Below are 27,190 nucleotides of genomic sequence, written 5' to 3'. Positions count from 1 at the left end.
TCTTGGCACTTACTGAACTCCTCAGTCTGTTTCTTCATCAGGATAATAATAGTCCTGTTTCCCCAGATTCCTTGAAGTCTCACCTACAATTTTGCCTTTTATAAAGCTTTCCCATTCTCCTGAATGTTGAAGCCTTCCCTCTGATATTTCCCATTTCCTTTGTATATATGTTAAACAAATTCAATTATTAACATGTTGTACCCTCCATTAGACTGTGAGCTTCTTGAAGACAGGGACTTTTTGGGGGTGGGGTGGGGGAATTGTCTTTATTTGTCTATCTATCACTTAGCATAGTGCCTGATATGTTGTTGCTCAATCCTTCATTTTTGAAGAACAATGACATCAAAGAGTTGGAGTCAGGGTATAATGTGTTTTGCAATGGCTGATCAGATCAATATGAGTTTAGAAGGCACCACCATAGATCTGGTACAAGTGGTCAGCTGGGCTATTTATAGTGGAAGTGGACTGATGTATAGTAAATGCTTAAGAGATATGTTTGATTTTCTTAATTTTACTTGACTACCTACCTTTTAGGGTAGATGAAATAATTTATCGTAAGGAATGAAGTGTTCAAAGCCCTTTTTTAAACCATAAAGATCTAGATAAGGCTAGATGAGAATACATAGAGATATGGTAATAAGTAGTAGCTGGTTGTTGTCCTTCCTACTCAAAGAGGATCCAAATAACATTACTGTTGATTACTGGCCTTTTGACTTGTGCATAAATTAAATTTAAGAAGGGCTGAATTGTACAAAGTTCTTGGCTTCACTCTCTCTTCTAATCACTGAAGTATAGTGGCAAGACAAAAGACACGATGACTGGTGAAAGCTAAGGATGCTGTGGATGATCTTGGCTTTAATGTCTAACCAATCTCTAATCATTCTTCACTGACTTCATGACTATAGGAATAAATTGTTCTTCTCTGCCCCTTCTACCAGGAGGTCTTCACATACTTGGAGTACACATTTCCCTAACTCACCAATGAGTTTGAGCCTTGTTGGCAACCCTCATCCTGGTTTAGCCTACCTGATGAGATGATTTACTAGGTTGTGGGTTCTGTGCATCCCTACAGCTTCTTGGAGCTACAAGTGAAAGCTGGGTGGTAGGTATATATCAAATGAGAAAAGCAGCCCTGAAAAGGGATCAGCAAGACCACACCAGATGTACTAGTCCTCCCTGAATACCCTATACCCCTGTATAATAGTGTATTCTTTTTAAAATATTGTCTCTTGGAAAATCATGGTATCTTCTAGTCTAGAATGACTAATTCAGGGACAACATTTAAGAAAGAAAAGAAAGTATTATCTTAAACAGACTTGCTTTGAACACGTAACATTTATATACAAGGATTACATAGAATGTTGTATTTTAAAAGAGATAACAATGAGTCCAAACTATTAGAAACAGCATCAAAGTAATCATGAACTGCACAGATTAAATTTCCATCCTTGCCACAGTTTCAGAATAAAGGTTCTTTATTCCATGCACTATTCAAGAGAGGGAAATGTTTTGCTGAATATGCAGCAAAGTAGACAGAGGTCAAAATTACTCTCAGCATCCCTATAGCCCTTGTAGCCCTTGGATAGCTTGAACAAAATGCTGAGATAATGCAATCCAGACCACCATGGGGCATTGTCATGGTTCTTCAGTCAGCAAAAATGATTCCTATGAAGTCAGGGGAACCTTTTCATACATATTTTAAGATTCTATAATCATAGATTTAAAAGTAGAAGGGACCTTAGAGGTCATCTACTTCAGCCTTTCCATAAGGAAACTCTGCCTCTCAAGGGTTAAGTGACTTTCCCAAGGTCACACAGGTCATATGTAGCAGAGTTTTGTGTTGGGACCACAGTTCCTGAAATACTAAAACCAATACTCTTTCCTATTCTTTAATGATTTTTTAAAAATATTTTTTCAAAAATTTTGGTTTGGAGGGGGCAACTGGGTAGCTCAGTGTGTTGAGAGCTAGGCCTAGAGACGGGAGGTCCTAGGTTCAAATCTGACCTCAGACACTTCCCAGTTGTGTGACCCTGGGCAAGTCACTTGACCCCCATTGCCTAACCCTTACCACTCTTCTGCCTTGGAGCCAATACACAGTATTGACTCCAAGACAGAAGGTAAGGGTTTTATATTAAAAAAAAAATTTTTTTTTGGTTTGGTTTAGTTCCAAATCATCTCTAGAACCATCTCTATAGAGACTCATTAAAGCCCTTCACAAATTTATCTCAAAGCTTCCTTTCTAGAATTAGACATTATTCTCCTTCCCACTCTCTAACCATACTGCTCTTCTTGCTGCCTCTTATACAAAACATCTTATTTTTTCTATTTGTGACTTTGTAGAAGCTGTTCCCTATACCTAAAACATACTTTACCTCTTTACTTCTGCTTCTATGGATCCCTATCTCCCTTCCAATCTCAATTTATGCATCACCTCTTATATAAAGCTCTTCCTAATCTCTTAAATTGCTAATATTTGTCTCCTAAAAATACCTTATATTTATTTTTTATACATACATGTACATAATTTGTCTCCCCAGTTAGAATGAAAGTGCTTCATTTTAGCCATTGTATTATAGCAAACTCTTGATAAATACTTATTGATTGATTACTCTTTAAATCAGAGTATATTATAATAAATCCCCAAAATGCACTCACTGTCCAATTTCATGCAAAGTATTAGATAGAGAGAAATATAGGAATACTGCTAGATCAAAGGAAAGTCTTTTCTTCTTAGCCATGTTTATCTAGGGGTATACCCAATGTCTAGAATTCTAAAAAGTTTTCATATAACTGGAAACAACAATGTAACTGGAGTCAAAATATGTTTGTAGAATTGATCATATTTTGTTTCTACTTCATAAACAGGCAAATGTGACATCAAAACAATAAATTGATAACTATTTTCCCTAATGGTTTTAACTCAGACAGCCTATAGCCTAAGAAACAGCCCAGCCTCTGAAAAAGGCAAATATAGGTATGCCTCAGAGTTACTGTGGGTTCAGTTCAATATCACCACAATAAAGCAAATGCTGCAATAAAACAAGTCACACAAATCTCTTGGTTTTCCTGTTCATATAAAAGTTCTGTTCACACTATACTGTACTCTATTAAATGGGCAATAATATTATATCTAAAGAAACAATGCACGTACACTAATTAAAAATACTTTCATACAAAAAACAATACCAACCATCATCTGAGCCTTCTGTGAGTTATAATGTTTTTGCTGGTGTAGAGTTCTGCCATAGTGTTGATAGCTACTAACTGACCAAGTTGATGGTTGCTGAAGGTTGGGGTGGCTGTGGCAATTTCTTAAAATTAGATAACGATGAAGTTTGCTATCCCAATTGACTCTCCCTTTCATTGAGGGGCTATTGTTGGACTATTACTTGATCTAAGTTTAATGTCATGTTTCAGGCAATAGGGAAGCCCAAGAGAGGAAAAGAAAAGAAGGAATGGTCCCTGATTGGAGCAGTCAGAGTTCACACAATTTTTATCATTTAAGTTCACCATCTTTTTAAGGTCATGGTTCTTAGCATTCCAAAATAATTACAATAGTTACATCAAAGACCACAGATCACTATAATGGACATAATAATAATGACAAAGTTTGAAATATTACCAGAATTACCAAAATATGATCCACAGACATGATGTGAGCATGTACTGTTGGAAAAATGGTGCTGACAAATTTGCTTGATGCAAAGTTGCCATAAACCTTCAACTTGTAGAAAAATTCAACTTCTGTGAAGCCCAGAAAAGAGAAGCTCAATAAAATAAGGTATAACTTTAAACCAATGAGCACAATTGCCTAATTTACCCAGTTGTACCTTTGCTAGATGCTTTTCTATTATGGAAATGAAATAGATTTGTTGATATATTTGGAAGTCAGCATCATGATGCTCAAATGATCAAATTACTTAAAATTAGATAGAGCAACTGCTCTATTGGCAGGATCTGAAAACAGACACAAACCTTCAATCATTTGCTACCACTGTAGTAAACACTGACTCATACTTTTCATTCCAAAAGATGGAAAATAATGAGTAGTCCCATCACTGAGGAGAATACGGTTTAAGTAGCTATTAAAAAAGAATGGGTTAGTTGAGTTTTCACCCTGGAGAGGGCAACTCTGACATATGAAGATCACAGCAGAGAACTGAGCGAAATGGGAATCATATGGTTTTCAATGCTATATAAGAACAGGATAATGAAGGAGCTAATTGTATATGCTTTTAGCCTAGGGCTCTGAAGCAATGGGGGCTCTAGACATTCATACTAATTACAGAAGAGTGTCCCATGGAAGACTGAGCACATCATCATGTTTAAAATAGACTCACTTACCTGGAAGACACATTGTATAAGTAAGCATTTAATGATTTTCTCTCTTCTTCCCAAAAGCACCTTAAAATATTGTGCTCTTTAATCAAAATACTTCCTTAATGCATTTTTACCAGCATTAATATTTTCTTGCTCAAGACTCAGTTTCAGGCTGTAGTTCTAAGAACATAAACTAATTTTTAGATTTTTTTTAAGAGAACATAGTTTTCTCAAGTTTATTCAAACACAAAGATACAGTTGATCCTGAAATGACCTATTTCCTTTCATCCTCCCAAAGCTGGCCAAAGGCTGTGTCTAAACAATCAAATTATGTAGGGAATTGAAGCAATTATCTTGGTAATTCAAAAAGGAAATGTCTTTTTCTTTATTATCTGAATGACTTGACAAAAGATTAGCTCTTTATAAGGAGTGTCTCTGCAGTTCACCACCCAATTGCAAATGAAGGATCATTATTTAGATTGTCTATGCAATGCTAAAATAACACATTGAAAAAGAAAATATCTGTCATATCATTCTTTGATGGGACAACAAACAACAAACAATTCAATTTAATTCAACATGCATTAGGCAATCCTAGGGGGGCTATGCTAGGTACTGGGGTACAAAAGATAGTACAAAAGCAAAATATTCCCTGTCCTCAAAGAGATTACATTCCACTGGAGGGATGAGTAAATACAAAATATATAGAAAATACAGGATCATTTTGGAGCAATAATAGCTGCAGCAAAATAATGGAAATTTTCCAGTAACTTAGAGGAGCTCATTATCATTCAATTATCACGAAGTATAACTGAAAGTAAGTTTTGAGTTGTTTTTTGTTTTTCTGTGTTTTTTTGCACATTGTAGGTATGGAATAAGTGATTGTAGAATTTAATAGAACAGAATCTACAAATCTGGCTAAACAGTTTACAAAAGAGTCTAATGAACCTCCTGTCCTAAATTCAGTTTCATTCTTTAATTTTCTTCATGACCATGGACAAGGAATTTAACCATTTTCCCCCTTAACCTCATTTCCCAATTTGTAATTAGAACCTAATTTTTCCTCAGAATGATATTTTGAGTCTCTGAGGTCCTAAGTGACATTAATCTAAAAGTTCTATTTGAATGTGCATACTTTCATATTTTAAACATTTATCTACATTTTGTAACTTGTATGTGTATGTTTATTTGTGTGTGTGTGTATGTAAATTACTCTATGTCAAAGAGGATCAGAACAATGCATGGACAGTAATTTATAAATCATGCCAAAACCAGGCAAATCATTCCATAGAATGTTATGGTTAAAATATGTTGTCCTCTCATAATGTGGAGGGGTAGCAGTTTGTTCTGAAAGAAAGGTGGATATGAGTAATGTTAATGATAACTCATGTGTAAGTAGTTCTTGAAGGCATCCAAAGTGGTTTCTCACAAAAATCCATGACCCAGATTATGAAAGAATTATGTCTATTTTATAGATGAGGGAACTGAGGCTTAAATCATTTCTTTTTGTACTTCCCCAACTATCTATTCAAGAAAAGAAAAAATCAACAATAACATCAAATAGTTAAAAAAAAAATGAGATAACAGAGTCTTAAAAGGAGAGGGAAGTTTACAGATCTATTCCAACCTCTTAATACTCAGAGAACCTGAAGCAGGGGAAAATAGGTGGCTCAGTGAACAGACAGACAACCAGCCCTGGAGATGGGAGTTACTGAGTCCCAGAAAGAAATAACGATGACAAAGGAAGGAAGGAAGGAAGGAAGGAAGGAAGGAAGGAAGGAAGGAAGGAAGGAAGGAACGAAGGAACGAAGGAACGAAGGAACGAAGGAACGAAGGAACGAAGGAAGGATGGAAGGAAGGAACGAAGGAATGAAGGAAGGAACAAAAGAAGGAAGGAAGCTATATATATAACTGTTGTGGGGGGGCTTGAGGTGAACCCCTGGCATTCAGGATGAATTCCCTTTTCAAGAGTACAAGACTCCATAATTTAGCTTAGAAATAAAAAGAGAAATTAATTAGTTTAGAAGTCATTTTGAAGTGGCTGGGAAGACAGCATAGATGGGACATTGCCTCCTAGAGGGGAAGTGTTCTGGCTTTTTAATAGTCTTATAATAATAGGGGTCTATGTGACCAAGTATGAGATAATGGAATGAGGTTGGGCAGGAGTGGGGATGTCCTAGATACAACAATGTTATCAGTGTCCATCTTGGAAGCTAGGAGAGAATCCAAGGAGAATATTTCTCTCAGGGGTCTTTCCTTATCATGAATCTTTGATGCGTAGGGTCAACTTTTCCTCAGCATTAATGAGAATACAGGAAGGAAAGGAGTGTCCTATTTAACAGAATTTGGGTGTAAAAGGAAACCAGAATCTCATGCCATTTCTATAAAAAAAGATAGGGTATGCCAGTATGATGAGAGTATAGTCAAAGTCTTCTGAGAGTTCAAAAAAGGATGGTTGGGGGGAAATCTAGTTGTAAAGAACTGTTAAGACTTCATGGCTATGGATTTTGAAAGTTTTCTTGAAAGATGGGTAAGAATTAACTGGAATAATTGCCTAAAGGGCATTCCAAATAAAGATCACCAAAAGGTACAATTGGAGAAGTATTATCTTGATATGTCTTGTATCTTGAAGTATGACTTGATCAAGAAAAAGCAAATGGTCCAGTTTGACGAAAGTGTTAGGATGTCTGGATAGAGTCATGAGAAATAAGTATATAAAGTAAATTAGTGTCTAATTCTGAATAGCTTTGAATAACATCAACAAGTATGGACTTCATTCAGTAGGCAGAGGGGAGGCACTGAAGTTTTTGTTTTGTTTTTTTAAACAAAAGAATGATGTAATCAAAGATTTGATAAGGTCAGTTATATTTTGAGAATATATGCTAGTCAATGAGCAATGATCTAAGGAAGAGGGACTTGAATGAGTGAAACCAATGGAATGACTACAAACATCTCAAAAATGCTGAGAGGGTATTAAATGGAAATATTTAATCAGTCTCATCTCTAAGGCCATCAGTTATGCCATTCATTCCTTTCTCCCTCTTACCATTTCACTTTTTTTCCAATTAAAATACATCAGGCTGAAAGTTTTTAAGATACTCACATTCCTGTTTCAATATAAGGGTCAAGAGACTTTGCTGCTTAAATTCTGTGATCCCAGAGATTTCATGATGGCTTACACTATTGCCATATACTCTTCCAAATCAGTAAATTAAGCTCTTTTATGAGAATGCATGTACACAATGAATAACTAGAACAAATATGTCCTACAATCAGACATTTCAGCCAATAACATTTTAATTTGAAGAGTAAAACAAGAGCAAAAGGGAAAAAAAAACCAGATGGTTTCTGACTCATGAAATTGGCTTGAAAATTCTTACCTCATGTATATACAAATATTTGACAATATTTTAAGGACATGAAACATTCTTTTCTCTTTACCTATCCACCAAATGAGCAAAAGTATTTTTAAAATTCACTTAGTATAGAACTATGGGTTGATGCTAAGGAATTAAAATTTAAGGAGTGATAAATATAAAATCTGACACAAATTCAAAAGGCTAGATTCACAATTAGTGGGCAAGAGGGCAGAGGAGACAAGGTAATCATTCTGGAAAAGGATGTGGATGTTCTCATGGATTGCAAGCTCAATATAAATCAAGCATGCCATATAGCAGCCCCAAAAGTTAGTGCAGTCCCACATTGAATTAAAGAATATCATGTCTAAAAGGAGAGAGCTAAGAGTATTCTTGTATTCCACACAGGTCAAATTACTTCTAGACTGCTGTGTTAACTTCTGTACACCACATGTTAGGAAAGAAATAGATGAGCTGGAGGGCATCCGGTAAAGGGCAATCTGTACCAAGAAAGGGTTAAACAACTTGCTATACAAGGTGAAATTGACAGAATCCAGGATATTTAGCCAGGAAAAAAGAGAGGACTTGGGGGAACATGATAGCAGTCAAAGCTATGATGCAGAAAAGAAATTTGTAATATTTTTTCTTGATCCCAAAAAGAAATATATGATGAAATGCATAGAAATTGAAGAAAGGTAGATTTCACCTCAATATAAGGCAAAATATCATCAAAATTTCAGCCACCAGAAAGGCAAAATCATGTGAATTGAGAAGTAATATGCTTCCTGTCACTGGATTTTATAGTGACCCAAATGGACATTGAAGTTGACCTCAAGAGCTTCTGAGATATTTTTCAGTTGTAAGATTTGGCTTTAACAATAGTATTAAAGTTAGTATAAAAAGTTAGCATCATGTGGGAAAAAAAAATTTTTTAAGGGTTCACCTAAAGAAGCTCAGAGATTTAACAAATACTTAAGTAATTCATTTTTAAAAATTATGCGGTAGTTGAAATATAAGGTTATTGTAATAGCATATATTGTAGTGTGATTTAAAAACCAACTTTAAATTAAATATCTTCTAAGAATTTGCATATTCATTTAATATGAGCATGTGAGAGATAAATGATCATCTAATCATGAAGAGGGAGGTAATTTGGTACAGGAAATGATTTATGAATGGAGATATTTCATTGCCAACATAATTTACACAATACTTTATTTTTCATACCAAATTATTATGTCATAAAATTTTATGTGCACCAGTGGGGAAATAATATAACTTAGAAAGTCTCCAAGTATAAACTCAATATAATACATAAACTTTAATCAAGAAATGCTAAAAAAGAAAAGAAAAGAAACTAACCTAAGAGTCTCATGTTCATTCCTTTACTTCAGTAGTTCTCAACAGAATCCTGAGGGCCTCCAACATCCTTTCAGGGGATCTGCAAGGTCATTACTATTTTCACAATAATATTAAGACATTATTCATCTATTAAAATTCTCCTCCCTTTTCCAACTACATATCTGTGTGACCAGGACTTTATTCACATATTTAAACCAGAATAACAGATTGCAAAGGAAGATTGCAGAAGGAGATGTGAGAATCCAGCTTTCTTCTATTGAGTCAGATATTAAAGAGAAATGTAAAAACTTGTAAAACAATGCTGCTTATCACTAATTTTTTCTTCTGGAAAATAGAATTATTTTCTGTAAAATGTTATTTATGTTAACATATAATATAAACATATAAAATAAAAATTAATAGATGATTTTTTAATTTTATCAGTTTTAATTTCTAATAGAGTAAATATGAATAAATATAACCCACATAAACAAAAACACTCTAGAGTCCTCAAAAAATTTTCATAGGTTTAAAAGAGTTCTGAGACTAAAAAGTTTGAGAACTGCTTTACATTAAAGGTCAGCAAATCATCTGAAATTAGTTGTTTTCATTTTGTCATCTGTCAACAGTTTCTGTTGAAATGATGAACCAAATAAGCTTCCTTTATTGCTTAGAGCTTTGATTTCCTTCACCTGTGCATCAAAAACCTATCAAAGGCTTAGGAAAGTCAATAGGAACTGTACAGATCCAGAGAAGAATAAACCCTTGCAAGGAAAACATTGAAACACTCTTAAGACTTAAGCACCACATACAAGGCAAGGAAAATATAATGGAAGACTTCAATCAAATCTCACATAAAATTCATATTTGAACTTTTTTATATTTGAAAAGCTCCTTTAAATTTTATTATATTTATTTTCTTTCCAACATGTTATATGGGTTTTTAAGCTTTTTTAAAATGTTAGTGTTTATTAAGTACTGCTCAGTAGGATTAAAGATTTTATTTTGTTTTAAATTTTATGGACAAGAGAATATATTCTGTTTAAAATGAATTTGCTTTGAAATACTTAAAATATCTTTGAATAAGAACAGTTGTTTTCCTGGGTAATATTAAAATATAAATGTATTTCACAAAAGAGCCAAATCATTGCTATGATTTTTTTTAAAAGTACCTGATTATTTAATCACTATGTAGATAGTCTTCTCTTAATGAAATTGTTTTCCTTAGGAGGAGAAAAGGTACTCACCATCAAAAGATCCTGGGACAAAAGCCTCCCTCTGTCACTAACAACCTATTTGAATTGAGACAAATCACTTCATCTCTCTGGTACTCATTTTCCCCACATTTATTAAGTTACTACTCCTTTCTATTCCCAGTGGCACCACCCTAGTACAGGTCCTCACTATGAAAAATAATAATGTCTTTACTTCTTTCTGTTCTTTCCCCTTTTTTGGTTGTTCAGTCATTTAGCTGTGTCTGATTCCATGACCTCCTGGACTATAACTATTTGTGGGTTGTTTTGTTTGTTTGTTTGTTTTTTGTTTTTGCCAAGATACTGGAGTAGTTTGCCTCTTCTTTCTCTAGTAGATCCTTTTGTCAGGAAATCTAAATGACTTACTCAGGGCCACATAGCTGGAAAGTGTATGAAATCAGCTTTTAATTCAAGTCTTCCTGAGTCTGGGTCCAGGACTCTATCCACTGAGCTAGCCATCATCATCCTAGGCATACAGAAATTAAATAACTTTCCCAAGGTCATGCAGCTAGACAGTGTCTGAGGCTGGGTTTGAACAAAGATTTTTCTGACTCCAGGTCCAGTGATTTAACCATTGACTCATCTAGTTGCCATTAAATATAATTTCCTTTAAATTTCACCAATATGCTACCAACTGATTCATTTGCCTAAGACATTACTTTTATTATATCATTACCTTGACCAACTACCATGGATAAAGCATCATTGTCCACAAGATAAAGTTCCAGCTCCTTATCCTGAAATTTGAGGTCCTTTATTTTTAATGGCAGTGAAATGTTTAAACTTTTATTTCCATTGCTTTTCTACACAACCCTTCCAACTCATCCAAACATGTCCACTCACCATTTGCCAAATATCCAGATCTCTCTCACTTTTCAAAGCCTCCCTCTCTGTGAAATCTTCTAGAACCATTTGAACCCATTGGACTTTCTTTCCTTCTTTTGACTTCAGAGTACTTATTGTTCTTACCATTGACTTATCATGTGATATCTTGTGACAACCATACTATATTCTCATTTTATAGCTATTCAGAGACATGTGATAGAAGGAGCAATAGACTCAGAATGAATAGAAAGTTAGCCCCTTGAAAGCAGGGACTGTCTCACATTTTCTCTTTGTAACCCTAGCTTCTAGCATAGTGCTCAACACCCAGAAAATACTTAATAAATGCTCACTGATTAATTGACGGAACTAGGACCTAATTCTGGCTTTTCTCTAAAATTCAGTTTCCTTACCTATAAAATAGGGATAATACTTGTACTGCCTGCCTTATAGGTTGTTCAGAGGGTCAACTAAGCTAATTTTTATAAAGTACTTTGTAACCAGAAAGTGTTATATAATAAATGTAATATATAATATATATTATTAAAAGTAAAATTGAAAGTAATATATAATAAAAATATAATAAAAATAAAAATCTTAAGTTGTGCCCTACTCTTTGTGACCTATATGGGGTTTTCTTGGCAGATACTGGAGTAGATTGCCATGTAACAGTAAATTCTATCACTTAAATTTTTCATTATTGAATACTATGAACATAAGTATATTGCACCTTACCAAATAGATCATAAGTTTCTCAAAGGAAGGAACTATTATTCTTCTACTCTGTACCTTGGGCAGTACTTTGCACATAGAAGATACTCAGCAATTACTTGTTGAATAAAACAATGAATGAATGAATGAATGAATGAATGAATGAATGAATGAATGAATGAATGAAAAGGCTCTACCCCAGTTATGGCAATGACTAAAGTAAAAAATACATGTTTTTCACAAATCTGGATAACCTTAGAGAATCTTTCCAGAAAAGAAGTGATGGAAGATATTGCCACTTCAGCTACTAGGGAGAGTATAATCAGGGAGAGTATAGTCAAATTCTTCCTTGCTGGAATACTCCTCAAGCTCATTGTATTTTATACTGAATAAATACCACTTTTCTAACTGTGGCACTTAATTATGACTTTTGTGTTATTTGTACAGTATGTTTAACTCTTCAAAGCACTTTTGCATCTGATTTTAGGTTTTATCTTTATGCACAACAGTTCTTTAGAAAGTAGGACAGTCTATGTTGGCATCTGAGTTTCTTTACAGAAGAAAACATTTATTTTAATCTATTTTCTGAGGAATGATATGAGGGTTAATGAGTAAAGGATCCTTACTGTACTTTAATGTTTGGAGTGTTCTGAATGAGAGGCATATGCAGTTTTTACTGTTATTAATATAATCCAGCCCATCCATTATAGTCCTGGCTGAGAGGACCGACAGCAGTTTTGACCTCATTTACTGGCCAGGCAAGAGTATGCCTGCATAATCACCCCAGAGATAGACAGGCTCAAGGGACACCACAATCGAATTCCAAAACAAACTATAAGAGCTGCCTGACTACTGCAGTGCTGGGAGTTCTTTAAATGATTAGGTCTTGTCACATGGTCAAAATACTGAAGAGACACAAAATCAAGGACCTTGGGAGAGGAATAAATGACAGCTATGTTTAATGAATGAAGTGAAATCTAATGAAATTAGAGGACAACCACAAACCAGACATATGAATTAGTAATTAGCTACCTGACAGGGTTAGCATCCTAACACTCCAGAAAAGCAGGAGGGATTCTGGGCCATTCAGGAGAGCCTCTCACCTATGGACTTAACTCATCACAGGCAAAATAAGTATAGCACAAGGCAAATAGCACACCAGAAATATGAGAAAGAATTAGAAGCAGAAGAGGTGTCCTGAATGTTACATTTTGTGCCCGTTATTATTATCTTTTATTTCATCAAGAGGGCTCTTAAAAATCATCAGCTATATCTCTTTTTTTCCCACCTCTCAATTCAAATGACTAAAGTTTTCATTCAATGTTAATTTTCTTTGAAGAGTTTCCTGATTGTAGTGTTTTCACATATGGATCCCTAGAAATTATTATTTTCAAGTGGACCTGGTTCTTTCTCTTTTACAACTTAAAAGAAATAAGATCTATGTAATTGCCATGTCAAAATGTCAAAAGATTTAAATAGTTATTTAAAAAAAAAAACACCTTAAAGTCAAACACATAGTCCTAAGCATTAAAACTCTCAGTTCATATAAAATACTGGTGACATACTATAATTAACAAGTTATTCCTATCAAAATGAATAATAATATAATTATTTGACAAAAGCAGTCAGGATGAGATATTTTCCATTTAAAAAGAAAGACTGCTTTTCATTCAAATAAAAGGGTTAAAAAAAACAAGTAATCTGCATAAATTGCCAAAGTGCAGTGTGACCAACAATTCCAGTATTACACTGTACAATTATTTTATCACCCTTTTCTCAGAATCCTATTAACATTTTTAATAGCTGATAGCAGCAAACTGTCATTATTGTGCCCAAATTATGTTTGTATCTAAAACTCTACCTGTGAATATCTTCGAACCTACATACTTTCCTGACTAGTCTAATTTAATATTTTCTAACTAGCCTGGAATGCTATTGAGACTGCCAACAGGGAAATGCTGCCTGAAGCAGATAACTTCTTGTCCCAATTTCTATACTGCAGGACATATAAATGGGAGCCATAATGAAATGAGGAAGTCATTCAATAGACAACATATTCTCCTTTGCTTTTTCAGAAGAGAATCTTCTTCATCCCCACTTTGACTTCCTATCATTCACTCATCTACTATAATAGCCATTCCTATAACCCTTTTAAGAGTCACCACACACACACACACACACACACACACACACACACACACCATACTCAGTGAAGCTAGATTTTCAAAAATTTAAAAGAGAGATTGAAAATTATTAAACTGAAATTCAGTTGCAAAATTGAAGTAGAAGAAAGAGGATGGAAGTAGAAAAACCAGTACACATCCCATTCATAATATAGTTTAATAAGTCTCCAAATCTATTTCAAATCATGAGAAAAATATTCTTTATTGAAAATATATTTTTAAAACTAGCAAAACTTGAACAATTAGAATAATCTTTGTATCTCTATTCTAGACAATTGGCACCAATTCATTACCAGATAGTATAAGGCCCAGGAATAACTGGAATACAAATATAACAAATAGAATGAAATTATAATAATAAGTGTAAAACTAATACTCAACAATTTATTTGATGTTTCAATGGATCCATTATCTTTTCAGTGTGGATTGATTGATTGGACATCCTTAATGGCTTAATGTCACCTTGGAAAGATGCTTCCAGTGAATTGTTCCAGACACCTCTCCTTAGCCCTTACATAATATTTTTTAATCAATGATTTGGATGAAGGCATGAATGACATGCTTATTGAGTTTGTAGATGACACAAAACTAAGATAGGCAGCTAAAATATTAGACAAGATCTTAAAAGATCTTGATAAACTAGAACGATGAGAATTATAACAGGAGACAACTTAATGAGAATAAAGGCAAAACCCTTTATCTAGGTTTTTTAAAAATCAACTTCAAAAATTCAAAATGAAGTTTATGCCTCAACCCCAATTTAGCTGAAAAAAAGATTCAGGAGGTTAGTCAAACATAAGTGCAATATAAGTTAATAGTGAGGCAAGTGTAATAAAATATGTATAACTTTTGCAAACCTTAAAGTACTATATAAAGGCAAGTTATTATTAATAAGACCGATGAGGCCTAAAATTTCATGTGACCTTAGGCTGCATTAAAAGAGGCGGAGTGACCAGAATATGGGGGATTACATTCTCAGTGTGCTCTGTCCTCATCGGGCCACATCTGGAGTATTATTTTCAGTTCTAGGTACCACCTTTTAAGGATAATGACAACCTAAACTGTCAAGGGGAGGGTAACTCTGATGGTGAAAGACCTTGGAAATGTGCCATGTAGAATCAGTTGAAAGAACTGGGGAATCTTAACCTGGAAAAGAGAAGAGTTAAGGAAGACAAGATAGCCAACTTCAAACATTTAAAATATTGCTTATAAACCAGAAATTAGCTTTGTTCTTGGTCTTAAAAAGTAGACCAAGAAATAATGAATAGAAATTGCAGAGCATTCAATTTTTATTGACCTAAAAGTGTCACAGGCTACTTTAGAAGACATAGTTTCCTCATCACTAGAGGCCTTCATGTGAATTTTGGATGATTATCCAGTGGAAATTATAGAGACTATTCATCTTTAGGTATGTATTAAATAAATAATCTTCAAGATTATGTCTAATTATAATTATTTGTGATTCTATGAGTACTCTTTCCATCAGAGCAGAGTACAACCAAATCACATCCTTTTCTCCTATGCAATTCTTGCCCATGTTGTTGCATAAATTCCATATTCAACATGCTGGATACCTTCTTTTGCCATGTAGCATTTGGGCTATCTATCACTTATGCTTCACTCTCTTGGTTTGACCTCTTTTTCAGTAACATGTGTGTCTTTTATGCTATTTCTCAAGAGTAAGTCATACCTGGTTACCAATCACATTCTTTTTACTTCCACTATATGTCTTTCTGATTTTCTTCAGGTCACTTACAACTTTGAATCTTCTGAGATTTTGGTCTTTACTTATGCACAGTCATATAGCATTAGAAAAGTAATATTGATATTAAAATGATGGGCATTTGCTATAGGAAGAAGCTTGAGCTCATTGAGAAGTGCCACTTAATTCCTCAGATGAAATTCATCTTGCTCTACTCTTCCTATTTAATTCTGAGACCAGTTCAGAGTCCATTTGCAATGCCTGTCCAAGATATATGTTGATGGATTAATGGGTTCTCCATCTAGCTGCTTGTCATTAAATGCAAAGTGTATTTTTTCATCCACTCTGGGTTGACCCATGAACCCTCTTGACTAGACATTTTTTTTAAATAAAGGTTCTTTGATCTAGTAATAAAGAAGCTAAAGGAAAATGCCATTACATTCAACAAGCATTTAGTATATGCCTACTATGTTTAAGCCCCATTTCACTTCTACATGCTATTTTTTAGGGATAAAGGCAAAAAATAAACTATGATTTCAAGGAACTGACATTCTACTGGAAGCTTCAATAGAGATCCATAACTTGAGTAGAGCCACCCCAGGTTTCTCCCAGGACACTAGCATAGGATAAGCAAACTTTCCAACCCCAAACCCAGCCATGAAAATCTAGCCAACACTATCACTTGTACCTTATGGAATCTTAACATTTCATAGTCCTCTATCTTCTTGTGCTACACAGCAATACACCATTTCCTTAAATAATCCCACTGTGAGGTTTCCCTTTTGTTCTGCAAACCTCTGATTTCTCTCTTGGTCTCACTTCTATAGAACCTTATTTCCATTTAGCTCCTCTCCCAGCACCACCTCCCCCTCCCTCAGCTCTCCATAGGAGCACAGATAGGATTATCTAGGGAATAGGTAATAACCTTTCTCCATATAAGGATACAATGTAGTTGGACTGCCCTCTTACCTCAGAAATAGGGAAGCATATTCCATCATCAGCTCACTACTTCCATCCCTGATTGTTCACTGTTAATCGTCCCCATTAATCTATGCCCTACCTCCCACCAAAAGAATTTTTAGTTTTAGTTCTAATATTACATATATGTAAGTAAGTAGATACAAAGTAATTGGCAGATTAAAGAGCAGAAACAACTAGGAAGCCTTTTTGGAGAAGGTAGCATCTCAGCTAAACTTTAAAAGAAAATGAAGCTCTTAAAAGGCAGAGAGGAGAAGGAATATAGACCAGCAATAGGGGAAAGTTTGCATGAATACAGAGACATAACTTACATTACAAAGTCTAGTCTGAGGAACTCATTCAACAAACTTCATCAACAAAAAAGTCTACCTGATGACTTATGAGAAAGAACGCTATCCACATGGAGAGAAAGAACTATGGGAGCAAAAACGCAGAGGGAAAACTCATGAATTATCACTTGTTTATATGGTATAGGATATGGGTTTGGGTTTTAAAAGATTACTCTATTATAAAAATGAATAATATGGAAATAGGTAGTGAGTGATAATACATATATAACCCAGTGGAATTGCTTGTTTGCTCAGGGAGGCAGGGATGGAAAAGAGGAGGGAAAGAACATGAATCATATAACTATGGAAAAATACTTTAAAAAGTCTACCTCATCATCTTCCATCACTAAAATATGAAGTATATGAAAGTTAACAATAACATAACCTCAAAATTGAAACAAGTAGAAGATTGACAGATGGGAACCTCACTCCCTCCTGAAGCAGTCCATTCTACTTTGGGACATATGTCATTATTAGGAATTGACTAATTCTCCCTTTCTCAGGCATCTAGGTGGTGCAGGGGATAGATGGCTTGGAATCAGGAAAACTCATATTCCTTAGTTCAAATTTGACCTCAGACACTTACAGACAGGCAAGTCACTTAATCTTGTTTGCCTCAATTTCCTCCTTTGTAAAATGAGCTGGAGAATGAAATGGCAAAGTACTGCAGTATCTTTGCCTGGAAAACACCAAACAGGATCATGAAAAGTTGAGCATGACTGAAAAAAAGCCTGAAAAATAACAACAAATCTACTTTTCTGCAGCTTCTATTTGTTGCTTTAGGTTCTGCCCTCTGGGCCAAGCAGAACAAATTGAATCCCTCTTCCACATGATGGTTCTCCTGTCATGAAGATATATGCCTCTGCCAAGTCTCTTGTCTTTTCCAATTGAAATATCCCTAGTTCCTGCAGGGACTGCTACCATTTTTTCCTGTATTATTAGTAGTAGCTCCTATAATGCCTAGCACATAGTAAGTGCTTAATAAATGCTTCTCGAATTGAATAAAATAATCCAGAAGTCTTTTACCATCCTGGTTGTCTTCCTCTACATATTGTCCATCTAATCAAAGTCCTACCTAATATGTGATGCTCAGAGTATACAAGGTGATCTGACCACAGCCTACTTCCATGGGAGTTGTCATCTCCCCAAATCTCCCTGGATTTTTACTTTCATAATGAGATAAATCAAAGCAGACACTTTTTGACTCATATTGAATTTCCAGTATGTTTTCATACAACTGCTGTCTACCCATTCATCATCTTGTATTTGTGGAGTTGACTTTTTTTAACTCAAGTGTAGGACCTTTAACTTATTGAAATTAAATTTCAAATTTAGTCCATTATTTTGACCATCAGGGTCTTTGTTGAATATTATCAAATATGTTATCTATCTTGAAGTTTTATATAATCTGTGAAATTGATAAGTATAGGTCTGTATCATTCTAGTCATTGAAAGAAATTGTTGAATAGGACAGAGCCAAAGTCAGATTCTTAAGACACCCCAATATAGACCTTTGAACTATTAATGGTTTGAGTCTAGCAATTACCAATTCCAAATATACCTAATTTTGCTATTGTCTAACTCACATTTCTCCACAAAAATACTAGGAAAGCTTTTCAAATGCCTAGCTAAAATTTGGTTGACATAATTACAATTTTCCTCTCATCTAATAGTCTAGTAACTGTCATTAAAAGAAATGACATTAACTTGGTATCTCTTGTTACTAATGAAGTCGCACTGACTATTTGTTATTTCTGCTTCCTTTTCTAGATGTTTCCTATGCATCCCTTTAGTAATATTTTTCATAAAGTAGCCAGAAAGCAAAATTAACCTCCTTAGCCTATAGATAACAGCTCTATCTTAGTCACTTTTTTGACTTTATCTTCTTGAGTTCTGTGGCTCAGTATTCTTATCCCTTAGTCATTTTCTCACCCTCAGCCAAGTGAATGGAATTCATCTTACTCTACCCCTATATTTATCTGAAATTTAATTCCCTCTTTGCTGCCTTTTGTTCTATACTTTCAAAGTTCAAAGATAATTCTTCTTGGCAGAGAACACAGAAGGAAAATAAGACATGAGTAGCTTTGCCTTCTCTCTGCAAACATCCTACCCAGTCCAAACAGTGGCCCTACCTCTCCTCTTATTGTCTTTTGTCATCTTTATCTTTTTTTCTAAATATCAACTCATTCTGACCTTTAGCATTCCTGATACTTTTAATTCTGTTATGACTTTGTGCTCATTTTCTCACTTATCCTTGCTACCATCTTCTTTAAAATTGAACTTGCTTAGTGAGTTTCCTATGGATCAACAATGATCTCTTCAAGAAATTTATTTTTCCTTGTCATTGATTTTTTTTTCCCTTGCATCTTCAGAATTTAATTCTTCAAAAATTCCTACTTCAGATGAGGGGTTCTACCTATCTTTTCCTTTTACCTTTTGATGTCTATAGCCAAATCTAAACTATGCTCAGCTTTCTACTCCTTCAGTAAGTACCCATCAAGGTTCCCCTTATTTCTCCTTAAGCAAGCAGTTCCTCCTGGTGGGTAAAAATAAGATCCAGAATAGTTTATTTTTCTACCTTTTGAAGCACAAAATTTTCAACAGAACAATCCAGGAAATTATTAGATGCTCTATAAGTAGAAGAGAGAGAAGTCCAGCATATATTTGGATAAATATAAACTCCCATCCTAGCTATAGCTGTATCATAATCTATATTCTAATATCCTTATCTACTTCCTCACTTTGTCCAAGTGGCCCATAATATTTTCTAATAACAATACACTTTTTCTTCTGCCTATGTTGATCTTCATTCAGATGCTTTATACCATGATTCTCCCTTTTGGTTCCTGTTTTCCCTCCTGAATACATCTTCTTGAAATATCATGCTAGTTTTTCCAAGCCATGGTATAGTTGAGGAGAAGGAACATTCTATTTGGAGTTAAAAGGATCTGCGATCAAATCCTTTCTCTATAATTTACTACCTGCAAGACTTTGAGGAAATCATTTATTTTCCTGTAATTCAGTTCCCTCATCCTGAAAATGAAGATGTTAGATTTGATGACCATTTGGTACTTTTCATTTCTAAATCTATGAAGCTAAACATTCAACTTTTTTAGATATTATCTTCCTTCTAAATATCATAATGCCTTCCAGAGCCATGTCCCTATAAGAAATCACATCCCACATACCCAGAGATCACATTTGTCACCTGGCAGTAATTCCCCTTTATTGTTAATCATCACTTATACATCTTTGTGACAGCATCTTAAGTCATTAGGCCTCATTTTTCACATAGAAGCTGAGGAGTGGAAGGTAATAGAAGTATAAACTCTATACCCCATTTCCCTATCCTGGAGTAGAATAATACTCAAGCCATTCCAGCTAGATAGCTATTTTGACTTTTCTTAAAAATTTCCACATGAGAAAAGTCCAATATTCCTTTACTACTCATTGCACCATCTCATAACCATCATTGAAACAGCGTTTAATAATTACCCACATATGCTCTTCAACACAATGATTCCATTGTTCCTCTGTGAACTATAAGGAAAGGGACTTAATTACCAAGAATTCACGAGCCTAATCAGTATACTAAGACACTAAAGAGCAAGTAGCATGGCCACCAAGGAATCCTGGCTCCAAGACAGAGAAGAGAAAGGGAAGCAAATTCATTGTTTCTTTTGCAAAGCCCCAGAGGGAATGTCCATGTCTGAAAAAGACTAACAAACTCAGGTGAACCAAATGATTAAGTAGAGTCTAAATAAATATGCAAGTAGCACATGCTCTGGGCGCCACTCTTCCACCCTGTCACTCACACTGGCTAGTTGAATCCTTAGAAGGAAATTATAACATCTTCAGTAAAGATTCTAGAGGTAGCTACCCCTTAGCAGTTCAAGAAAGCTTTTCTAGTATTATAGTTTGCAAGTCCCCATTCCTATGCTTCCTTCTTTTGATTATCAACATATAAATCAGTCAGACTTTAATTCGATTTTAGAAAAGGGTATTTAGTAAGCATATGTAGTAAGAAAACACCCCTACCCCGAAGTCTATGACATACACTCCCGCAAAGTATTATACAGAGTCTGGGGAAAAGTGGGCTCACACTTGGAGCACAGATGGTGAAGGAGTAGCTCCCAGCTCCTACTTGTTGAAAGTACTTTTTTCCTCCTTTTTGGAGTATTTAAAAATATTTCTCTTGGACTTGCGGTAACTTTCTGTTAAGCTACTTTTTGAGCCAGGAAGCTGTATTTCCTGAGTATATCTAGTTTGTCCTTGACTCTCCATATAAATGCTTGTCAGCTATGTGCCTAGATACTACTGGCATCCCGTGGCAAGTCAAACATTTTCTGAACCATCCACATTCACAAAATCATCTTGGGGAGGCTGAAACTATCTCTTCCTATGCCCTTTCACCTCTAGGGTTAGTCTTTCTCTACAGCTAAGCTGGAAAAATGCTTTCCTCTATACTGTCAGACATGTGAATGTAAACCAGCTTGATGGTTTTATATAAATTGCACAGATTATGGCTGGATGTCTTCAACCAACCTGATTATTCCTTTTGTCAATATCTCTCCATTCCATCCAATGGCCTTCTTTTTCAAAATTGTCAAATCCTTTTCACCTTTAGTCCAATCAATCCGTCAATCAACAAACATTTATTAAACACAGTATTTTTCAAGCATAGTGCTAAGCCCTGGAGATACTAGTAAAGGCAGAAATGCAGTCATTTCACATTATAATGAAAGCAACCTTCATTGTTTGATTGATTCTAAGGAGGTATTTTCATCTGGCTATTTTAAGTGTGGTAGAGTAATGATTAAATTGAGATGTCTAGGCTTTATTCACACTTAGTGTGAAATAATCAATACCTCTGGTTGATTCAGTTGAGAAATATTTCCCATACTACCATATAGCATCAACTGTTCCCTTTCTCTTTCAATCATGCCCCTTAACCTTTTTAACTTATGTAATTTCAGTGATTTCTTTTTGTTGATTGAGAAGTTGTAGAGAAGTGTACCCAATTCTAAGGTGCCATTAACAAAAAGAAGAACCTGGAGATGACTTGTTGATTCTGTTGATTCAACTAAATTCTCTCTCTCTCTCTCTCTCCATCTGCCTCTCTCTGTCCTTCTATCTGTCCTTTTATCTCTGTCTCTCTCTCCCTTTTGTTTATACCATCCAATTGTACCACACACACACACCCACACACACACACACACACACACACACACACACACACACACAGTCATTTTATCTTTTGTTCCAAATCTGTTTTATTTCCTCACTGTTTTGGAAGAATCCTCCCTCTATTTTATCTCATTCCCTCTTTGGATAGAGAAACAAGTGAAGATAAGTTTTCAACTGATTTGCTCCTGGCAAAAAAAAAAGGGAGTAGTGAATCCAATTAATCTCATGAATTAGTTGAAAATAATAAAATCACAAAGATTAAATGTGAATTGATCTTTAGAGATCATTGGTCCCACTGTCCTTCTTTAACAAGTGAAACTCAGTGAGATGGAGCAGTTTATTGAAGAGCATATTATAGTATAGACTTGGCCAAGTATTTGCATATGTGCAGTACTGGTATTTGGGGAGCTGCTCCATTCCCCCTCTTCCCAGCACCCAGGGATATTTTTGCATGACTTACTCCTCTGACCAGCTGCCCAAAGTGAGCACTTCTTCTCTCCCCTCTTTGTGATAATTCTTCCACGCTCACAGGCAGCTTGAAATTACAGTCTGGGCATATGAACTTGAAAACCTTCACCAATACTGGTATAGTAAGTAGCTACACATTTGAATTCTCCTACAATTTTGAATCTAGTTCTCTTTCTACTTGACCTATCACTTTACACCATATGATTTGGGTAAAACTTTTTTTTTCTTTTACTTTACTAATCTAGATAATTGTTTCAGTTCTCTAATTTGCTTTCTAAACTCTTCAATCAACTAAACTTCCTCTCAAATCCAGTCATCTCCAGATTCTTCTTTTTGTTAATGGTACCTTAGAATTGGGTATATTTCTCAAAGTCACCCAAGTCACCCCAAAAAGACCTGTCTTTTTTGACTCTTCCCTTTCCTTAGCCTGTTCTCCCAGCCCACCCCCAGTTAATCAGGTATCAAGATCAAGTTGGTTCAGTCTTTACAATTTCTTTTGAGTATACATTTTCATTTCCAGTTCCAATGCAACCAGTCAAAATTAGAGACTCATTACATTTCACCTGGGTTATAGCCTAATTTCAATTCATGTTCTAAACAGTTATTCATTGCCTGCTATAAGCCAGGCATTATTCTAAGAAAAAGTCCATTGCTCTTGCAAAAGTATCTTCCAATCTCCTAGTTTTCTACTGGATTCTCTGCCTGTAATTTCTCTTATCTGGTTTCCATATAATTAGTCCTCTAGTGCACAGCTTTAATTATGTTAGTGATGGGCTCAAAATAGAGACAATAAGACCTAAAGGACCTAGTCTTAGAATGGGAAAGACTTTGGTTCAAGTCCTACCTCTAACATGTATTAGTTGAGTTATAATGGGCAAGTTTCTTAATGTCTTTGTGCTCTAGGCACTCTAAGATGATAAACTGCAGAGAAGGGGCCATTTTGTCTTGGTAGAGGTGGAGAGACAAAAGGAGGTAGTCACTCACCTGGGAGTTCCTTTTTCCCCTATATCAGAATGCTCAAAGGTTCTATCTTTATCCACACAAAAACCTTCAATAATTCTTTTATTCCTACTGAAAGAGCCATAATCTCCTTCACATGGAATTCAAGGTACTCCATCACCTGGATCCAACTTTATAATTTTTGAGACTGCTACTGCCACCACATGCTTCATGTTCCTGCCAAACTCATGGCTCCCTTAATCTATGCCACCCCTAGTCACTTCCTTGTATTTGTTCACTCTGTCCCCCATGCCTTCAAGGTACTAACCTTTCTGGATTCTCCATTTCCATTTAATGAAATCCTATCTACCCTTCAAAACTTAACTCAAATGCTACCCACCTTCCTCCCCTGAAACCTCTTTTGATCCAACCAATGGAAAATAATTTCTCCTCAAATTTCTGATAGTGCTGTTTTGTTAAAGCTTCTCAATATTTAGCATTTCTTTTTCTGTTGCAGTTAATTATGTACCATGCCATCTCCCCTGGAATCAAAACTGTTTAACATAAACCACTATGCTATGCTGTATTTGTCTTTGTATCTTCTGGAAACTAGGATAGTGTCATATTTTGGGCCAAAAGTAGGGAGGGCAGAGGAGAGAGGAACAGTTTTTTACATATATATATATATATATAAGTAACTCCAGATATGGAAATTCATTTCATCTCTGCAGTTCTCTAGCTCATCTGTAATTTATCCTATTAGAGATTTGCCTCAGGCACTGAGAAACTAAGAGACTTTGTCCATGGTCAACTGTTAATATGTATTAAAGAGAAGATTTGAACCCAAGGCTTTCTGAAGAAAAAAAAATGGAGCCCTATCCACCAGACTATGTTTAATAAATGTTTGCTAAATTGAATCAAGGTAGAAAGAATAATGAAAGCATTTATTAGGCAGCTTCTATGCACCAGAAACTTTGCTACAAATATTTCAAACATTTGATCTTCACAACAACCCAGCAAAATGGGTGCTTACATGATTTCTACGTCAGGCAGACATTCTCAGAGTCACATGGCTAGCCAGTGACTGAGGCCATAGTTGAATCAGGTCTTCCTGACTCCAGGCCAAGTGTACATATAGCTCTGTTTACTGATTCTCCTTCTATGTTGTTCCAAGCATGTGCTGATGGGTGTCAAAGAGAAATATGTATACTGCTCTTGCCGAAAGCAACTTACGATATCATTGGAGAGACAAAACTAACTGACTTTAATGTGTGAGGAGGCCTCTTTTCCTTATTCTTGTAGAATTTACATTCAAAGACGGACATAGTAGTATGGGCAGATGTAAGAGCTGAGTAGCAATATATCTAGCAAAAAAAAAAAGACTTATAAAGACTATCAAATAGTCTTTCGTTTGTCCTTTAAAAAAAGAGTAGCACTCATTCTGTTATATTCCTGATAATATATTTCTTCTGTGCTTTGTATAAGAATATTGAATGTCATTCTGTAGAAGCTACTTTATTTTTTTTATTTTCCCTATAAATATTTAGATATGTTTGAAATTTTAATATGCCCAATTGTCTCTGATTAAAGAAGGGTTGAAAACAGCATGGTTTTACTTAAAGAATTCAGACAGAGGGCTTCACTTCTACCTTATGCTCATCAAATTCTGCAGTTGTCATGATGAGGTCTTTATGTATAGAGATTAAAACTTTGCAATGTTAATATTTTAATGGCTTTCTTTCCTTTTCCTTCTCTTTGTAAAAGTCTTTATTTGGTCCTTTCAATCCCTTTACTTTGGTCCCTTGTTTCTTTTAATGTCAAATAGAAAAGTCATATATATATATATATATATATATATATATATATAGCCAGAATAAAATCAATGTATTTTTTAAATGTGTAATCCTTACTTTCTGTCTTAGTAAAAAATCTAAGACAGAAGGGCAATGGCTAGGCAAATGGAGTTAAGTGACTTACCCAGAGTCACACAGTTAGGGGGTGTTCTGAGGTCATATTTGAACCTAGGACTCCTCTGGACCCACTGAGCCATCTAATTGCTCCAACCCATGTAATATTGCAATTGTTCCTTTTCCCAATATTTATTTTAGCAATGTGGCAAATGTGTCTTTTACTTTGTGTTTTATTTATAATATGGTAACAATATTTTTGCCTTCTTTTAGGTGTGTGTGTAACATTGACTGTTCTCAAACCAACTTCAATCCCCTTTGTGCTTCTGATGGGAAATCTTATGATAACGCATGTCAAATCAAAGAAGCATCATGCCAGAAACAAGAGAAAATTGAAGTCATGTCTTTGGGTCGATGTCAAGGTAACAAATACTTCTAGCAAAATTCATTTTGAAGAAATTTTCCATCTCTGAGCAGAAATAAGAAGAGAAAGTTTATTTTAGCAATTCTTATGTTTCCAAAAGATACTTCTCATTTAAAGTTTAAAATACAACCTAGACTAGTGAAGATTATCTCAATGATTGAGATTTCGGACTTTTTATAGGAATGGGCATCTTTTCTTATGTGTTGTGCACTGGATTTCCATGATATTGTGAACATATGTTAATCTTTTCAATATGGAAGACATATTTCCTGAGAAATTCAGTTCAATTCAATTCAAATAAACATTTATGAGCTAAATTTCATATACAATGAAACTGGGGAAAGTCTAATCAGTTATTTCAGGGGAAAATTATGGATTCATTATAAAATTATTTCATTTTATGGCATTCAAATTAAGACAAAATTGTCACATCATTTTCCATGGATTGATTCACTAAAATAATTTCAAATACAACTGTCACGAATAAGGAATCAGAGTTTCATTCTTTTTTTTTCCTTAGAATCCAGTTGTTTCTTCATGTTTGGCTTATAAAAATAGCACAATTACTTTCACACATCGTTTATATCTTCTTCAGACTCATAGACCTGAAAAATCATTTAAAGTCATCATCCTAGAAAATTCTTTGAATCCTTTTAGTCATGTCTCAGTAGTGATAGACACTCAAAGTCTGTTTGGTATCATAGTCACAAAACACCTAAATTTTAGAAAAGAAATTGCCATAACAAAAGTAATTTTTGAAATTAGATGAGCATCCAACATAATCAACCAATCCTCATGTTTACATATGTTCTTTATCATAGATAATACCACCACAACTACTAAATCTGAAGATGGGCATTATGCAAGAACAGATTATGCAGGTAAGTACAGTTTCAGCTATTCACTTGTGATTCCTTCTATAGAAAGTTTCTGGGAAATAAATCTCACCAGTGTTCCTACATGGAGAACATCATGTAGTCAGAAGCTTACTATTCATATTTTGTATCCTTCAAGTTGTTAATAACAAATAGCTAATTTTTTATGGAAACAAATGAAACCTAACCCCCCCAAGGTAAAATGATTGTCAAAAATGTCAGAAAGATATAATTAACTTGTTTTGACAGTAGGAATGTTGCAAATGACAAAACATTTATCAAATTAATGGGCACCAATGGAAATTAATGCAGGTTTTGTCAGCTCTTTGGAATAAATGCAAATGTTCCATTATGTTTTTATTTTACTTTTTCATAAAATCAGCTGTAAAATATAG

At 34.8% G+C, this 27,190-nt stretch overlaps 1 protein-coding gene across 1 annotated transcript in view; it reads left to right on the top strand.

The window, feature by feature from the left end:
- TMEFF2 (transmembrane protein with EGF like and two follistatin like domains 2) overlaps positions 1–27,190 on the top strand; it is a 292,266-nt gene that overhangs the window by 196,953 nt on the left and 68,123 nt on the right. The window contains exons 6-7 of the mRNA XM_001369685.4: positions 25,770–25,918; positions 26,742–26,801. Coding sequence (XP_001369722.1) covers positions 25,770–25,918; positions 26,742–26,801 — 209 coding nt within the window. The remainder of the gene's footprint in view (positions 1–25,769; positions 25,919–26,741; positions 26,802–27,190) is intronic.

This window comes from Monodelphis domestica, chromosome 4, assembly GCF_027887165.1.
Source record: "Monodelphis domestica isolate mMonDom1 chromosome 4, mMonDom1.pri, whole genome shotgun sequence".
Taxonomy (NCBI): Eukaryota; Metazoa; Chordata; class Mammalia; order Didelphimorphia; family Didelphidae; genus Monodelphis; species Monodelphis domestica.
The sequence above is the reverse complement of the archived record's forward strand: the minus strand, read 5'-3'. Positions and strand labels throughout refer to the sequence as shown.